This window comes from Coffea eugenioides, chromosome 2 (assembly GCF_003713205.1).
Source record: "Coffea eugenioides isolate CCC68of chromosome 2, Ceug_1.0, whole genome shotgun sequence".
NCBI lineage: Eukaryota > Viridiplantae > Streptophyta > Magnoliopsida > Gentianales > Rubiaceae > Coffea > Coffea eugenioides.
In genome coordinates, this window is record NC_040036.1 from 31,833,567 (window position 1) to 31,853,301 (window position 19,735).

At 35.9% G+C, this 19,735-nt stretch overlaps 2 protein-coding genes across 2 annotated transcripts; both read left to right on the forward strand.

Moving 5' to 3' along the window:
• Positions 1-1,496: 1,496 nt before the first annotated feature.
• On the forward strand, positions 1,497-2,561 carry LOC113759492. Its single transcript, XM_027302068.1, has one exon. It carries the CDS (start codon positions 1,497-1,499, stop codon positions 2,559-2,561), a length of 1,065 nt encoding a protein of 354 aa, XP_027157869.1.
• Positions 2,562-16,484: 13,923 nt separating this feature from the next.
• LOC113759493 (putative late blight resistance protein homolog R1C-3) lies at positions 16,485-18,353 on the forward strand. The gene has a single exon (XM_027302070.1). The coding sequence runs from the start codon at positions 16,485-16,487 to the stop codon at positions 18,351-18,353; it is 1,869 nt and encodes a 622-aa protein (XP_027157871.1).
• Positions 18,354-19,735: the final 1,382 nt, after the last annotated feature.

Below are 19,735 nucleotides of genomic sequence, written 5' to 3' on the forward strand. Positions count from 1 at the left end.
GACTTAAGCCCTTGTTAGGTGGTTGTATTAGTCATTCTCAGGCTGCCTTTGTCCCAGGCAGACAAATTATAGACAATATCATTATTGCACATGAGTACATTCACTGGCTCAACAATAAGAGGGGAGGTAAGGATGCGTATATGGCTCTTAAGATTGACATGTCCAAAGCGTACGATAGGGTTGAGTGGAAGTTTTTGTTTGCTGTCATGGGTAAAATGGGCTTCTGCCCAAGGTGGATTAAATGGATTCACGATTGCTTGTCATCCATGTCTTTCAGTTTTAACATTAATGGGGAAAAACAAGGCTATGTATGTCCCACTAGGGGAATTAGACAGGGAGATCCTCTGTCTCCCTATCTTTTCCTTTTTTGTGCTGAAGCCCTTTCTCGTCTTCTTAAGCAAGCCACTGAGGATAAAAGAATTTCTGGGATCAAAATCTCCAGACAAGGTCCTACAATTTCTCATCTTTTTTTTGCTGACGACTCTCTTATGTTTTGCAAAGCTAACAATGGCGAAGCTACAGAGATCATGCGAATTCTCAAGCGCTATGAATGGGCCTCGGGACAACAAATAAATATTGAGAAATCATCAGTGTTCCTTAGCAAAAATATTTCACAAGCAGGAACAGAAGCTGCCTTGAGACCACTTGGCAACATCCAACTTGTCAATCAAAGCAAATACCTGGGCTTGCCCATGGTGATTGGTAGATCAAAGAATAGTGTCTTCAGGTTCATTAAAGACAGGATGTGCAAAAAGCTGCAAAGTTGGAAAGGCAAAATGTTGAGTTCTGCGGGCAAAGAGGTATTACTCAAATCTGTGGCTCTTGCTCTCCCTTCATATGCAATGTCAGTTTTCAAACTATCTGCTGGACTGTGTAAAGAGCTATGCGGGATGATGGCTAAATTCTGGTGGGGAAGTGATTCTACAGAAAAGAAAATGCATTGGAAGAAATGGGCTGATATTTCTGATGTCAAAGGGAAAGGAGGACTTGGGTTCCGGGACATTCAATGCTTTAACACCGCCTTACTAGCCAAACAAGTTTGGAGAATGCTTACCAATCCAAACTTGTTGGTTAGTAAAGTGGTAAAAGGAAGGTATTTTCCCAAATCATCTATTCTTGATGCACACGCAAAAAATGGAGCTTCGTGGATCTGGCAAAGTCTGCATAGTTCAATTGGGATGCTGGAAAGTGGATTAAGGAAGTAGGTTGGAGATGGCAACACTATTGCAATTTGGAAGGACAGATGGCTCAAAAACAGCTCAGGTAAAATCTCCACACCTAAGCCACATAATTGTCCAAATGACAAAGTCTCGGAGTTGATTCATGACCACAAGTGGAATTTTGACATTATAAACTCCCTGTTCTCTGCTGAAGAGACCAAACTAATCACGGCAATCCCACTTAGCTTATTTGGCGGGAAGGACAGGTACACTTGGTGCAGCAGTGCAAATGGTGAATACACTACCAAAACTAGATATGTCAAAGCCAAGGAAAGAATGGAAAGAAACAACAAAAGACTGCTGCAACAGGAAAGCACTAGTAAGAATAAGCAGAATTCCAGAATTTGGCATCAGGTTTGGGACCTCAATATTAAGCACAAGGTTAAACACTTCCTGTGGAAATGTCTACATGACATCCTTCCCACCCACGACAATATTTTCAAAAGAACAGGAAAAGGAGAACCTTGGTGCAGGAGATGTGGGGAAAGTGCAGAAACATTAGAACACCTCCTCTTCTTTTGCAGGACAAGTGAGCAGATTTGGAAGACCTTCCCTATCCAATGGGATGGTCTGGAACATTTGAAAGGGAGCTTTTGGTCATGGTGGGAGAGCTTACAACAGGCTAGAGAAAGGGCAGATGGCAAAGCTCACATTGAAATGACAACCAACCTACTCTGGCATATCTGGAAGGCAAGAAATAATTGGAATTTTAACTTGATCAACCAGGAAGGTTACCGGATTTCCCAATATGCCATGGCGGACTGGTTTGAGTTTAAAGAGGCAAACCTCCTAAACACTTGTGACAAACCAGAAAACACTTCTGTGTTGAATAGTCATGATAAGACTGCGGAACTCCAACAGCAGCACTCGACTATCATTTACACAGATGCAGCAGTGGACCAACAAAGAGACAAGTTTGGTATTGGTATAACAGCTAGAGACAATAAGGGCAATCTAATCTCTACATGGTCAATCCCAACCTCTTTAAAAGGAGAGGTTGCAACCTTGGAAGCTCATGCTATTAGAACTGCCTTGCTCAAAGCATTGAAGGAAAATTGGACGTCCATCTTGCTACTTTCTGACTGCAAAGTTCTGGTTGACAAATTAAACCACTGGAGTGAAGACCTATCTGACATCAACATTATCCTGAGAGACATCAAGACATTAAGTAGCTCCTTTTGGCGTTGTACTTTCTCCTTTGTTAAGCGAGAAATCAACACATGTAGTTATGGTTTGGCGAAATTCGCCACTAACCTTGTCAACGAAACTAGGTGGAAGAATAGCTTCCCTGTGTGGACCTCTACTGCTGCACAAACTGATTATCTGGCAGTTGCCAGCTAGTATGTACATGTCTTTGTATGTATCAAAGATTTTGATGATATAAATGAATGACTTTTGACAAAAAAATAAAAATAAAATCAATTACCAATGTGCATCAATAGCCAATCCTTTTTAAAGTCATCTCGGAGACCAGAAAAAGTAGAGAATTCCATACATCCTCATCACAAACATCAATTCTACCTCCAGAGTAGGCTGCAGTGTAGGCTGCTGTCTTCCATGCACATTTACCATCCAATTTGTTTCCTTGGTTCATTTGATCAATAAAACAGGTGCCCATTACGCGATCCATTTCAGAGTCCAAGTGAAATACCCTTTGCCTTTCCATTTTGACTGAGATGTTGCTTCAGATGCCATATCTGAGGCAAATATGCACCAGAAAAACATCACAATGTCATGTTCTTAAGAATAGATTCAACAGTCACTGCATTATAGAACTAAAAATGAAAGGCAAATATGTACCAGAAAAATCCATACATATGTTAAATGAAGAACTTATGCTGAGTTATTTGGACGGAACCTTTTTACAAAAGCAATTTGGAGATGTTTCTGAGATCATCACTTATGTGCACAAAATAGTTTGGAGATGTCCTAAATTTATTCTAGTGACTTGAAGCTTCTACTGGTAAGGATTTTCCAGCAAACTGCAACAAAAAAAAAAGAAACAGAAAAATCCCTACAAAGCTTTCTTTCTAGAAACAAGACTAATTGGCTACGAGGAACATCAGAATCCTTCTAAAGCCTTCTATGAGTCTCATCAAAAGGAAAGATTTAGTAGAGTCTCGTCTAGAGGGAAGCTCTAATGGAGTTGCATCCTTAAATTTATCGATGGATAATCAGCTGAAATTCTACATAACATAAGAATTTAGTGTACTTCAAACCCAGAAAAATTAAACAAGAACAAGTTTCCGTAAATCATATGAGACATTAATCTTATCTAGATGATGGAGAAATAATATACATTGCAGAATATTGATAATTTACTAGAACACTGCTTGCACAAAATACAGGATATGAAGCAGACATGAACCACAAAAAAGCTAAATATCTCATCTTTCAGTGTAGACTCCAAATGCAGTATAAATTTGTGGTTCCACAATGCAAAAGCTTCTAATAGATCTCAAAAAACCATTTTAAGGAAGACATACGAGATTACCCCTTTCATCTTCATCACCAATATGATTTTAAACTAACATTATATTCCAACAAGCTAAAACTTCGACTCGATTTAACTAATTGAACTCAAACCCAAAATAAGAAAAAGGAAACAAACGATTAACTTGTGCTTTTTTTTTAATCCTTATTAACAGCATAAATCTAGAAGCCAAAAATACTAGAGCAAAATATCAGAAAATACAAAAAAAAATTTGATGTTTAAGTGGCAAAAATTTAGACCCAAATTCACCTTCACAAAACAAAACAAACCATTGCAATGTATCCAATGAAAAAAAAGCTATGTAATAAAGCCCATAACCAATGATTAATTGAAAAAATTTCAAAGATAAAGTTACCTTTCACAAGCCCTAAATGTGTCTGAAATTTGGGGAAAGCGAGAGAGCTGAAGGAGAGAGCCCAAAAAATAAGGATGAGAGGAATAAAAGTGATTACAGCAGCAATGGAGGAGTGGCAGAGGCTTCCAAATTGATTGAGCCATATCCTTGTGAACTTGGTACTGGCTATGCTCAGCCTTGTTTATCTGTGAAATTCGCATGGCGCAGCCTATATCATTTACAGCCACTGGATTTGAGCCAATTTACAGAAAGAAACCCTATAATTTCACTCTTAACATGCGCAAATGAAAGTAGATGTTCAATGCTGGGAAAAGGCAAAGGAGGAAGATGAGTAAGAGAAGAGACAAAGCGTCAGCGATGAAAGTATAGGTGGAGGCAGAGGAGGAAGTTTGGCAGGAGGCGGAGAAGGAAGATGCGGAGGAGAAAGAGCTGCAAAAGAAACGGTGGTTGGTCTGTGACAAGAGAGAGAGAGAAGACTTTCATTTTCAGTTTTGTTTTTGTTGATTATATGGAGACCCGTTTTACTGATTTAATCCACCTAAGATCCACGTACTAACCCGAATAGGAGGTGAAATTATGGAATTAGAATTGTAATTCTTAGGTCTTACCAAAGAACAGGAAATTACTACAAACTCCACGTGGCATTAATCCGCCCTCCTTTTCAACGATCTACGCTTGTTAACTCCAAAGTCCTACCCGTGTCCCTCGCCAGTAATTGACGTCACAAATTCATAATTATGTGAATATGGAAGATCTTCCCTATAATCTTTGTCCCCCCAAAAGCCCCCAACTTTTATCTTAATTTCCAAAGACAACGGAAAGAGCGACCATTCAAAAAAAAAAAAAAGAGCTCAAGGATAGGAATGCAAAGAAAAAAGAAAAGGTTAAAAGTTGGATACGTAATTACAGAATGTTTTACAAAAATTACTAATTCTTTGAGCAGATTTAGATACCAATAAATAAAAAATTTTAAGAATCATTAATAACACATTAGAGTTGAAAGACAAATCAAACTAATTAAAACTCTAATAGGTCGAAGTTTGACAAAAGTTCGTTCAAATTTGATTCGTAAATTAATTAAACTAAACATGAAAAACATGTTTGTCGTGTTTGAAAAATTTTGAATCTCAACTTGATTGAGATAAAATTTGATATTTCTTTGTAAAAACTCGAGTTCAAACTAGAATTTGATTCGATAAAAACTTGTTTAAATTCAATTTGACAAATTGATAGAACACAATTTCGAACTCGTTTAAATAAACACACAAACATGAATGCGAGGAAGTTTGACATGATTATGAATTTGTGGAATTGATGGCCCATAGAATTCGAATTGAATTCTAATTCTCTCGCATTGATAGCGTCCAAATTGAAGATTTGGAATTGGTGCTCCAATTCTAATTCTAAACCTCCAATTCTGTGGAAACCAAACACACCCTAAGGGTAATGTTTTTATACATTGTCAATATATATAGGTGCGATATTTTTTATGTACTATCAGTGTTCAACATGGACAGACCAACAAATTTTTGTTTCTGTGAGTACTATAATAAGTAGTGCCTCTTCAAACAAAAAAATAATAAAAAAAGGACAAAGGCTTCAAATTCTTTTCTAGTTTAAGTGTTCTTTGAATTTAAAAAATAAAAAACGCAAAACGTCCAACCATACATTCATGTACCTTGGACTCGTCCTTTTGTACCTAAATTAATTCCATCCAATTATCCTTAAAAGGAAATTCAAAGGAAATACGTGGTTAGAATTTCATTTGGGTAAGTAGCAAAACAAATAATCCATTCTCCTAATGGGTTTTTACTTTATATCTACTAGTGGTATCTTATCATGTTTGCATTATTTTAATAATCTTATAGTCTTTATTTTTAATAAACTGATCTTCTACGCTGTCCTCTTTGTTATTGCTTTGTGAGGTAGTTGCACTCTTATTTAGAGACTAAGAGGGGATCACCGCGCAAGTGCGCGGTGAACAATTTTAATTTTGCCCAATTATTTTTAATGTGCCTAATTGCCTAATTATTGCCCTCTAAACAAAATTTCTATGAAAAAAATATATAATGTTGCAATTGTAAAAGATTTAAACTAAAAAAAGTTGCAATTACAATTTGTCATACAGTGAAAACCTTGACATTTGTTCATAGTCAAGGAATTCATAATAAATAGATGAAACAATAAAATCAGTCTTGCAAAATCTCGAAACATGAAGTTTAACTTTCATGATTCCGATAGAAACATATTTTAACGCAAACCAAAAACAAAAACTCTCTGTCATTCGTACTCGTCCAAGAAGTGTAATGAGCAACTTTCGAAAGAAACTACTGAAAGAAACCTGCCATGTATAACACCGAGAAAGTAAGATATAATCCATCAGAATTAGTTTACTATATAACACCAAGTTAAAAATAAATCAAGAGACTTGAATGATGCCAACAAGGACAGGACAAATTCAGCAAACAACAGCACTTGTGGTTACTTATAGTCCAATACAAAATTTGTTACCCTTGTTTTTTTGAACCCATTTCACAAACAGGAAACTTTTCTTTTTCCATTTTATTTGGCTACAATAATTGTCGAACTTGATAGATGAAAAGATTCTTACACGCAAGGCTAAAGTATCTTGCTTGGTAACTCGGGTTCTCACTGAAGTGAAAGTATTGGATGTGCTACAGTGTTAGATCCTTAGAGAGTTAGAGATGGTACGCAAGTAAACTTGTCCACAACTTGATCATGCAACTATGCAATTTACACAAAATGCCAACGAAAAATAAGGTGAAAATGGAAATAAAATGATCATGCAATCAAATAGGCCAGGAAGATCCTAAAACGTTAAAATGAAGCAGAAACTTCTTCAGAGAGGATGTCTTTATATTCTAATGACATACTCCAACCCAAAAGCCAAAATACATGCAGCTCTAAATAAGGTTATGTAATTCGGATTTCGTTCCTAGTAAGGTTCATATTACTCCAACACAGGCTAAACTATTTCCCTATTCCCTTTTTCTTTATAATGGCAAAAGTCAAATCTTGACAAATCATTGAATAAGTCATGTAGATAGCATGCTTAGCAAAGCAAGCATGATGTTACAGACTTTCATCAAACAATATTGATCCAAATTCCGAAAAAAAGGCCCAAAGATGGAATTTCACTCACTTTAAGCAAAGAAAAAGTTGTCCACAAAGTGTACTGCAAAAAGATGAAAAATGACAATTGACACCATCTTACACTAAAACAGTTTAATAGAAACAGTCAATTGACACCATCTTACACTAAATTTCTTACCTGTAAAGAGTTGCTGGCAATATCGACTTGGAAAAATGAAACTTTCTAAGAACATCAAAAGGAAGTCAAACGATATTATCCAAGGACACAATCATAAGTTCCAATGCAAAAGCATGAAAGTATAGAATATTGGACCTCAAGTATGGATGAGTACTGAACGGAACTGTCTAAAAAAACCTTGACAACCACTTAATCATGACTTCACTAGAATTTTAGGGAATACTTTAATAAGAGGCAAAATTTTCCACACTCCATTTCTCAAACAGCTGTGAAATAGAGATAAAGATAATAGAAAATTACAATTGAAAATTTAATCAAGAGGAAAAAAGTATACATCGAACAAGAATGGAGAAACAAGCAGATTTCAGAGAGAAAGATGGAAAAATAAGAATAGAAGGGAATTTTGAGACAAAAGGCTCGAGTTCGAGAGGATTGAGCTATGAAAAATTTTCAGACGGGAATTGATTAATCTTCTCAGCATTGAACCCAAGAAAAAGAATGACTGAATAACAAACCATACCTGTTAACACCAGCTATTACTTCTTGAATGAGTGCACCAAATGTAGCGTTTGAAGGACCTAAAACGCACAAACAAAACCACATAAAAGTTGTTGCATTCTGGAAATATAAGCTGGACAAATAGATATGAGACCCAAATTCATGCCTTAGTACAAGAAGTCACGAATGAAGTGGAAGGGAGGCATCCAACCTCTCAAGTGAATACAAAGATTTCTAACCTCGAAGACTTAAAATCTTGGGGTTCTTGAGGCCTAAGTAAACACTTATAATCCAAAATAATACTCTCTGTCCCTTGGGTATGGCGAAACCTTCAAGATTTTAATCCACTTTTAATTTAAGAAAAAAAAGCCACTGAGATATCAAAGTGAAACACAAGAAAAAGAACGATTGAATAACGAAGCATACCTGTTAACACTAGCTATTACTTCTCGAAGGAGTGCAGAAGCGAGGTTTACCAAATGCAGTGTTTGAAGAAGTACCTAAATCCACAAACAAAACCACATAAAAGTTGTGCATTTTGGAAATATAAGTTACTAACAGATGCAAGACTCAACAATTCAGAAATATCCTAAAGGTTGTGTACGAATCAGAATTGTTCGCTTTAGTAAAGAAGCATTTTTCATGTGAGATTTTAAAGTAAATAAAACAGAATAACAAAACCACTAAACAAAAATAGGTTACGACACATAAGTTGCCATCTTCACAGACTATTAAATACAAATTTATACACAATACACATCAAGTAGTCAGGACAACCCATCATTTACAAGCAATAATAGGCCCCTAAAGAATTATAGAATGACAGGTTTGACAAACCAAGCAAGGAAAGGGGAAAATGTATAAACAACAGATTATCCCAAAACTATATGCAGGCAAAGGAAAAAGAAGAATTAAAAAAAATCCACAATATCATATAAAAATAAACTGCATTTGAGTATGCAAGGAGCAAACAAAGAATGGAAGGTTGTTAGAAAACAAATTTAAGAAAATAAATTCAAGCTTCTAAATGCAGAAAGAATTCAGTTACGATTTAGGAATATTATCGAATCAATTTGCCAAGCGGCCAAAAAGAAGGAGACAACACAAAATATTGTGTTAACGATGCCAAGGAAAAATATGCATTTACATGTGAAAAAAAAGAGCATAGATTTCAAGTAAAATGAGAAGGAAAAACCTGGTACAAGAATAGTACGTTAGTATTAGGAATAAACCGACAAATTAAAAAAATGGTAAGTCAAGAAAGAAGAGGTGGGATTGAAAATAACGCCATTACAATATAAAAATGATACAAATAACTAATTCTGAAAAACAAAATTACAGAACACGGAGAGGCAAGCCAAACCGGGAGGTTCAGAAACCTTCAAGATTTCTCAAGCCTAGGGTCAGAGACCTTGTTTCAGGATTTCCTGACTCATTAGCAATTTTTATACCTCAGAAATCATATACCCACCTTCCCTATCATTTAAGAGTCCTCAACATTGTACACTTTAAAAAAATATGCTTGTAGTAAGAAACCATTGATAATAACCCCAGCAGGGCCTCATATGGTTCTACTTTGACCATCAAGTAAGATCACTTACTTCAAAATTTTTTAATACAAAAAAAGTATACTCCAAGCAATTTAAACTACCAGTAATTTAAAGCAAATTATACTAACATAAGGATATTTGCAGTAAAAAAAAATTCATAGTTGAAACTTAATTAATCAAAAGTGGATTTAACAGATAAAAACGGATAGAGAGAGAGAGAGAGAGAGAGAGAGAGAGAGAGAACCCTAACATTCTGGGAAGCTTTTATTTTTCTCTATTGTAACCTTTCACTCCAAGCCTGCAAATTTACCGTGAAATTCGCCTCTTAATTCTCCATGTATACCCTAACAATAACAAATAAACAAATGAAAACACAATAAATCAATTCATACAAATACATAAAACGACACTTCAAATTTTTCTGAAAGATCCTAGATCTCTTGGAGCATATTAGTTAACAAAAAAATACAAGAAAATAGAAAGTGACAATTTTTTCCCATCTCTTTCTCACAAAAAAAAAAAAACTACAAGCAGTCCTTACACAAGAAAAGGGAAAAAGGCGCAACGGATCTTCTATCCCACACCCTGTGCAACTCTCTGTCCCACTTTTTATTATATTGCTTTTTCTCCTACATAAACATCATGTTTTAATTCTTTTTGTTTCCTTAAGATTCAATAACTATTAATTAAGTAAAAAATAAATACAACAACTTCAAAAAAGTAATATATAATAGAAAATTAAAAAATACGGCAGAAAATTCATAAAAAATCTCATTTTTTATGCATTTTGATTTTTTTGAGTTTGTTAAATTTTGTGTATTACTCAATTAATAGTTATTGGATCTTAAGGAAACAAAAAAGAATTAAAACATGATGTTTATGAAGGAGAAATAGCAATATAATAAAAAGTGGGACAGAGAGCGGTACAGGGTGTGGGACAGAAGATCCGTTGCGGGAAAAAGGGGTTTCCTTTCTAAAGAGAAAGAGAGAAAAGTAAAAAACTCTGACTTTTGCTTCTCCAAATAACCCATATAAAACATCAAGACACGAGATGGGGTTCCAAAATTCTAACCATAGGATTTATGCAATATCTTGACTGTAAGGGCTTTTTAGGATCCCAAACTCTAACCTGAAAGCTCTTCCACCATATACATTCCAGAGGATTCCACTACCAGTTGCTAAAAAATCAGGCAGTAACTTAGGAAGGAAATAGAAAAACAAAAGAGACGCACTTTATAAAAAAGGGAAAAAAGTTGCACAAACTCACTCTCATCGAGATGTTGGATGCTAAAAGACATTTCCATTTTTTTTGCACCTGCAACATCAAAGATATATACAAATTAATATATAAAAATTTGACTGCTAAACCCCCACAAAAAAAAAATCCAAAAGGCTAGAGAGAGAAAGAAGAAGAGATTAGAAACCCAAAAAAATCCCAACCATCCTCGTTGTTGTTGTTGTTCTCAATCAAAATCAGAAACAAAAAAAATGACGAAGAAGATGAGAGAGATGAGGGGATAATTGAAGAGAAAGATAAGGAAAAGAGAGACGATGATGAAAAAAAATGAAAGAGAAAAAAAACCGTTTCTTATTTTTTTCAAGCCAACAAACCTCCCAGCAAAATATGGAACCATTTTTTTTCTTTATCATTTCTTCTGGGTTAGATTAGATTAGAAGATAAAGGTAAAGAAAAGATGAAAACGAAGAGAAGATGAGGGCTTTTTGAAGAAAGAAAAAGAAAGAGACGATGGGTTTGTTTGGACAGAGAATTATTTGTCAAAATTTATTTGCTTACGTTATTATTACAATTTTCAACACATCTTTTTATTTTTTCAATTGTCTTTTTATCTCACATACATCACATCATAAAAAGTGTTATAGTAAAAATATCTCAAATAATTTACAATTCAAACAGAGCCGATGATTGAGAGAGGCGATTGACGGAGAGAGAGGAAAGGAAGTTCCTCTGAAGCATCGAGCCCAATGCATGAGTCAAATCTCGCCAAAAAGTCTGATAACAGGTCAATCTATCCACTGGGTTTCTGCCTCCAAAAAAAGAAAGAGAACACGTTAGTGGATGACACAAAGCTGACGCCTAAGCCACATTACCAACACACCCTTGTTAAAACAACGAACCTGTATAGATAGAAGGACGTAAATAGGTGAAGGCCAAAGGGCTACAACCGTAATATTAACTAATCTCTGAGCCTAATGGCCCATTACCAAACAACAACTCTATTCTTTGACCAAACGAATAAGCAACCGGGCACCACCAATGTCTGACACGGTCCATGTCATCAGTAGCCAACCAATCACCCGGCGACACACCTGAGGACAACCACACCGACGTTTTGAAAGACAGGAAAAAAGAAGAAGGAACAGACGACGTCGTTTGGTTTATGGGGGAAAGAAGAAGAAAAACCCTCAAACAAATACAAGAGGGAGGACAACCAAGTGCCATATCACCTCCAACCAATCTCCAGTTGCCACATGGGCGGACGACCATCCTAGGTGGCAGAGGGCTACGTAAATAGGTGAAGGCCAAAGGGCTACAACCGTAATATTAACTAATCTCTGAGCCCAATGGCCCATTACCAAACAACAACTCTATTGTTTGACCAAACGAATAAGCAACCGGGCACCACCAATGTCTGACACGGTCCATGTCATCAGTAGCCAACCAATCACCCGGCGACACACCCGAGGACAACCACACCGACGTTTTGAAAGACAAGAAAAAAGAAGAAGGAACAGACGTTTGGTTTATGGGGGAAAGAAGAAGAAAAGCCCTCAAACCAAATACAAGAGGGAGGACAACCAAGTTCCATATCACCTCCAACCAATCTCCAGTTGCCACATGGGCGGACGACCATCCTAGGTGGCAGGGGGCTTTCCCTCTTTATCTATATGGTTAAAGACATTTTAATACCGCACAACTGTACATTAACAATGTATAAACAAAAATTTTCTCCTTTTTATTTCCCACTTTTTTGCTACTTCATTTATCTAATAAATCTCATGCTCCTAATTTTTCATAAAAAAAAAATCTCGTTATGTAAAGCAGACATCAGACTATCTCTTTCCTATTGCATCCACCACAGTCACGAAATCATAGTATTGGTTTTATAATTGACCTTCTATAAATTATATCTTTGATTAGTTCTATTGTTTCTTTTTTCTAGTATGGATTAAAAATGTAAATTAATGTATACTCAATCTTTTTTGCTAAATAATTTCCTCATATGTCATTTCGTTAATACTAGCTTTAGTGATGTATTTGTTACTCTTAGAATGATTAATAATATATTTATTGATAAAGATGTACGTTAAATGTGGGCATGGTAGTAAATTGATAAACTAACTATCCTCTTTCAAAGGGAACAAGTTCATAATTTAGGACGATCACAAAAAAAAAGGACCTTATCTTATAGAACAGAGGGAATAACTATTTACTGCTTTTGTTTTCTATTTTTATCCGTATTACATTGTAATCCACTTTCTAATTGAAGAATATAATTAACTTTTAACTTCTTTAGAATAGCTTTATTTAATGTACTTTGTTATCAGTGAGTCTAATATATCTTATTCAATAATTGCTCTAATCCATGCCTTAAATAATACAACTTTTATTAATATTATTGTTATAATTAATATAAAGATATAATGATTGATCATACTCCTAATATTAATGTAAGGATATTAATAAAGTTACTCTTTCAATAATTGTTTTAGTATTATACCTATTTTACAATCTTTGCTATAACTATTTACAATCTTTGTAGATATTATTGAAAAGGGTTAACAACATAAAAGCCCATGTGGTATAGCTATCATACAGAAAAGGTCCTTGTGGTTTCATATTATACTTGTCGGTATCTCATGGTTTGAATTATTCTGAAAAGTGGACGGAAATCGTTAAAACAGACAGAGCTGAGTGAAAAGACGAAAATACCCTAATAATATAAGCGAAAATTGCAGAAGTAATTTTGCACTTTCATTCCGCAAGCGCCCCCTTCTTTCCATCTCCCTCTCTCCAAATAGGGTAATATGTTCACCCAGCCGGCGAAGACGAGCTCGAACAGCCATGTCATTTGTAGGCACAGCCAGACCAATCTGCTTTCTTCTGAAATCTCATATTCAGCAGATGCCCCAGTAGTACCACGACTGGGTCCTGCTTCATCCTCATCGGAGTCAGATCCGATCCCCCTAGTCTCTCCATTTTGTGCCACCGGTGGGCTTAATACAGGAGGATGAACAGGGATAGTTGCCAATGGCCGTGGAATCGAAGGAGGCACAATTGTACTGAAGCAATACTAGGAATAACAGGAAGAGGTGGAATTGTGGGTGGTACAGTAGCAGTGACTGGTTGAAGAAGTACGAAGTACAATTTTGTTTCCTGCAAATGCTTTGCCGGCTTCCAAATGCTTTGTTTCTTGCAATTCCTTTGCCGGCTTGCAACCTCAGGTTGAAGAAGTACAATTTTGTGCAAAGGCTTTGTTTCCTGCAATTCCTTTGCTGGCTTGCAACCTCTGGTTGGGAACTCATTTCATGTTATGAATGTCTTGCATGAATGGTATACTCTTTTCAAAAGGAAAAAATGAAGGGTACACTACATGATCTATTGTCTCCAAATTTGTGGCAGCCTTTTGACAACTTGACTCAGATTTCATTCGCCCTACTGGTGACGAAAGAAACCGATCTAATAACTGAATGCGAGTAAAATGATTATTCAAGAGTTCTGAATCTATTAACATCTATGATACACAGAAGCAGGGTGCAGATGATCGAGGATAGAACTATTACTACAACTTCCAGATTTCTTTTTCCTTTGACAGCTTATAGCTTCTGTGTAACATTGGCCAAAGCATCCACAACTCCAACTCTCAAATTGAGTGGTCTTCATCATTATTCCAAAGTGGCTCAATGCTTTTCGATTTCCGCACGGTTTCTTCACCATCAAAATAGTAGACTGACGAAGAAGAAATTAATTAAAATGGCTTTGGCATCTAGAGATTTGAAGAGCTACGATTGTGTCTGTGAAGGTAAACTAGACATATCAAGTGAAAGTTTGCGATAGAAATCTACTTTCCACAAGAAACACGCCCCTTTTCGGTGCGTTTAATACAAACTTAGTATATTTGATGATTTCCGTCGACTTTTCAGAATAATTCAAATTATGGGGTATCAACGCGTATGATATGAAATCACAAGAAATTTTGCTGTATAATGACTATACCACATGGGCCTTCATGTTTTTAATCTTATTGAAAATGAACAATACGTATTATAAATCATTTGCTGCTTTAGTATCTGGATTTGCCTCGAATTCATTTGTATGCGGTGTAAAAATGTTCATTACTTGGAAATGCAACTTGGCCGACGGTTGGCAAAAGTTCCCTCATTTAGGCCCCAGGGCAGGGACCTGAGGTCACCACCAACACAAGAAGACAAAACAATCCTGCAGGCTGCAACAAGAAAAGAACAAATCTGGTCACAAAGTGAATGGAAGATACAATCATGAAGGTAAAATATTTCTTGATACATTTTTCAATAATGTCTTTTAATATTATATATATATATATATATATATATATATATCAAATCAGGTAAGTCTCGCTATTATAGGCTAACTTCTATATTTCTATATATAGACTAAAAAATGTAAGCTAACGTATAATTAGTGCAATCATTTTTGCTTACTAATTTCCTCATACAATTAGTGCAATCATTTTCCTAATACTACTAGTTTTGGTGGTGTATTGATTACTCCCCCCTCTCTTTCTTCTCCCGCCTAGAGTTTCCACCAGTAGAAGAAGATAAGAGTCTTGCGAGCTGCAACAAGGAAAGAAGAAAGAGTCTCGCCCACAATATTTGACTAAGTTTAGTCAAGGTACAAATCCGATCTCAAAGGGTAAATTACACTAAACCCCCTGTGATTTTGCTTATGGTCATAAAACTTCCTCATTATTTATATACTCCGAGAGAATCCCATTGTGTTTTGAATTAATTTGGAAAATATTTTTTATCTTCATTTTTCAATCACCTTCTTGATGCTTTTTCAATCACTTTTTGATTTTACATATATTAAATCATTATAGTGTACAATATATGTTTTATAAAAAAAATTAAAAACACTTATAGTTAGTCAAAATAAATTTTTGTATCTTTTTCGAAAAACTCCCAAAATCAATAGTGAGACCTATTTATGCAATTTTTCCTTCTTCTTTTTTTTTCGTTACTTCAATCTTGAGAACCCTATATATATGTTTCTACTTAGCGAATATTAATCTAAATATAGAATCCTCATGGTTGACAACAAATAGAGTAATTAGAGTATAAACACCTGTATTCTTACTTGTTGAAGTATCCTAACAAAATTGGTTTCAAAATAAGATTCTCCTATTTTGTAGCCTAAGACCACAAAATAAGCGTTTGACGGTGTGTGTTATCTGATTGTCATGGCTTTTTCCGCCCTCCTCAAAGAGCAATCAATGCCTTTTTACAAGAGAACCACAGTTAAAATACATCATATCTCGAAATTGGTAGGATTTGTCAGGTGAGTTTTGTGTGATTTTTTAACAAATGTTACCTGGAGTTTTAAGAATTGTTACCTTTATATGTCTAGAGTTTTAGGTGCCCACAAACTCCTAATTGAGTTGGCATTGGCAAGGATAATGATACTATTGATGAAAAAATAGTTCAAGATATTAATATAATATGAACAGTTTTGACTGTAGTGTTTTGCATTCTAGGCAAAATTATAACCATTTACAGTTTTTGTAGGCATCGAAAATGAACAGCAAGTATTATGAAACATTTACTGCTTTAGCATCTAGGTTTGCCTCGAATTGGTATCGTTTACTTGGAAACACACTTCGGCCGAAACTAGACAAAAACTGACCCCTTTAGGCCCCATGAAAGGGCCCCTATTGTATCCCCAGGCCAGGCCAGGAAAATTAAAAGAATCTTGCCGACAATATTTGACTATTTTCATATCATGAGAAACCTGTAAACCTTGAACTAAATGTTTATTCAAGATACAAATTTGATCTCAGAGTGAATAGAAGATACAATAATGCAGATATCCTACAGCAGTAGCCGTAGTTGCTTTGAGCTCGCTCTAGAATATCTTCGTTGCTTACATGGTACCAACATACCGGGCGGTTATCTTATCTCGAAGCTGGCGAAGGGGGTGAGACTATTACAGAGCTTTGATCTGTATCTGACAAAGTGTAGGAGGAGGAACCATGAAACCTATTTGGAACAAGATGAGGAGGAGAAGGATGTTACGTCTTCCAGAATTCAAGTTCTGATTACCAGGAAAATCGAAGATCTTGAATTTGCTTGCAGCGAATACTTGAATCATTCTCGATCGCCTGATTTGACTCGTATTGCAAGTGAGCTCACCATATTCCTGGAAGCAATCGAGTTGTTCTTCGAAACAGATATCAGCGAATCGTGCATCAACTATCTCCTGGACTGTTACTGGCTACGAGATCCAGAGCTAGTTATTGATTTCCTCGATTCTGTTTCCAAGATTCTGGTGGAAATTTACATATACCATTTCAAACGCCTTGTCGAGAAGCTAATGTTCTTGAAGAGTTTCATTCGCTTTGCTATGCTTCGCGGCGTCGAGGGTCAGCAATTGATAGGTCTCTTGATTCATACTAAAATGGTGTCTATCAACGCATTACGCCTGGCTTATATATGGTGGTCTGACGTTAGCAGATATAATGATCCTGAAGCAAAACTTCAAATTTCACGGCTAATAAGTGAGAAGATTAACCCCAGTGAGCCCCAAGTCCTAGAAACTTACATCCATGTCTTGACTGCTTCAAAGTTATCAATATCATCAAACACTTCAGCTCTGGAGAAGAGTAAGCAAACAGTAGCTGACTTTATGGATTATCTCGTTCAGAATACTACGGAGCTATTACAACCTTGTACCAGTACTTCAGTCCCGATTATGAATCAAATGCTCAAAATTGTTGAGGGGCTAAGATTCCTGACAATCCTTCTTAGGCATCAGGAGAAGTTCAAAGAGCTATGCCATGAAATGAAGAATCTTATTGGAATTGTGGCCTGTGATGCAGCGATTGTAATTTTCTCCCTTTTTGTGAATCAAATCGAAGAAGGCTTGGCCAAGGAAACCGATCTTGCTCTTTTTCATTTGCTCAAAGTGCTCAAGCTTATGAGGGCAGAATTTACACAGGTCTATCCACTAATATCAGTATCGGGATTTGGTTTTCCTAGGATCTGTGAGTTGGGCTCTATGGATTTTCTCCTAAGAAATCTACAGGAACTAGCAAGGTCTGATGAAATTAATTGTTCAAATGCTTTTCCAGTGGATAAAATCCAGACGATCCAAGAAGATTTTGAATTTTTAAGATCTTTCCTGGAGAAAATTAAGGAGCAGCGCAATCAGAATGAAAAACTCCAAGCTTTCTGGAGTCATGTTATGGAGATTGCATATAAAGCAGAGTTAGTGATTGACTGGACACTTGTTGGTGATCGATGTGAATATTGTTTGGATGGTGTTGCTAGAGATATTAATGTTATGAAGATTGAGGCTCAAGAGATCTATGATAGCATAAGTGATGTTGGTAAAACCATCAAGGGAGTTACCATTACCAAGACTTTCACTCGCGTGCCATCACAAGTTATTGTCGCCGCGTACAATGAAGAGCTGGTGCCTCTCGACGACGAGGTGAAAACTATCACTGATAGTCTTACAAGAGAAGGGTCAAGGCAGTTGGATGTGGTTCCCATCGTGGGTATGCCTGGGCTTGGTAAGACCACATTAGCCAATATAGTTTACAATTCTCCATCAGTAATGTTGCATTTCAATATTCGTGCTTGGTGCACTGTTTCTCAAGCATATAGCATGCACAACATGTTAGTTCAGATATTGGGTAGTTGGTGGGTGTCAAACCTCCAAAAATAAAGTTAAAAATAACAGCCTAGTTGCCAACCAACACAATCTCAAATTTAATTCGTAAACAGGGCAAGTAGGGTCATCTCCTCAGGGAACTGGTAGGCAAATCACACAGGAAAATGGGGGGGATTTTTAGTAATAGTACCAACTAATTAAAAAGGAATAAAAACGGAAATTCAAAATTGAGTAAGATAGCAAGAACCAAATTACACAAATAACAATTAATTAAAACAATCTAGTCAAGGAATTAATCTTGGCACCAAAGCACACAACTGATCACAGATACAAGGGACAATTCATATATTCACGAATAAACTGGTTATAGTGGTCAAGCGACGCGCCCAACCACCAATCTTTCCTTAATTTTATGGTAGTCAAGAGACGCTCATAAACTACCCTCTTGTGACTAGACAACCCCAGAAACGCTCACAGGATTTAATGTAGCCACAGCATTAGGAATTAGAAAGACTCAATTTTAGATGACAAACACATATGCGGGTTTATTTAGGCAAGATTAATTATCCCCACGATCCAAATTAGACCGCTTGCGAGGCGGTGCAATTGTCTCGTTTGCCACTAATCAAGATGCTTAAAGGCGACGCGCCAACATCCTAATTGGCTATCAATTATTTAGACAATCGAATAACAGGCCTAATTATTCAATAAATCTAAACAATAATAACTCAGGAAAAATAGAGAATAATCAAATACCCATGAACATATAAATTAAAAATAAGCAATTAAAACGATCTCACAGTTATGGTGCCCGATCCTTGATTCACTACAAGAAATTTGGTCATTAGTGACAACATTTCTCAGTGATGAAAAAAAACCGTTACAGAATGGGGTCCTTTAACCACAATACGGCAAGTTGTCACAATTGAGTCAAGGAAGCCAACACATCAGTGACGACCTTGCATTGTTGTCACAATTCGATTCCTGCCAGGAGTCACGGAGAGAGCGGGAACTGCAATAGTGACAACTTTCTAAAAGTCGTCAGTATTAATAGCACTTTCTTTGACAACTTTGCTATTGTTGTCACTGATAACATTATATAGCCGTTAGTGACAACCTAGGGGGTGCTTGGTTGGAGGGTATAGGAATCAAGAATTGGATTGAACCCCAAAATTTTTGCTTGGCTAATGGATATAGGTTTTGAAATCTTGGAATGATTCATGAAAAATCAGCCACTCTCAATACCCAAGTAGATTGGAGGGTTTTGATGAATCCCACATTTGATTCCCAAATCTTAAAAAAAAAATTATTTTTGGGATTTTTTTTAAATATATACTGACTCTGTTTCTATATATTAATATTTTTTTATTTATATATATAATATTTTTTTATTCTATTTTATTTTATAATATGTATATTAATATATATTTAATATA

Bases quoted from the DNA above. Each gene is read 5' to 3' on its own strand.
- LOC113759492 (XM_027302068.1), top strand. From the start codon at position 1,497: ATGGAAAGAAACAACAAAAGACTGCTGCAACAGGAAAGCACTAGTAAG.
- LOC113759493 (XM_027302070.1), top strand. From the start codon at position 16,485: ATGCAGATATCCTACAGCAGTAGCCGTAGTTGCTTTGAGCTCGCTCTA.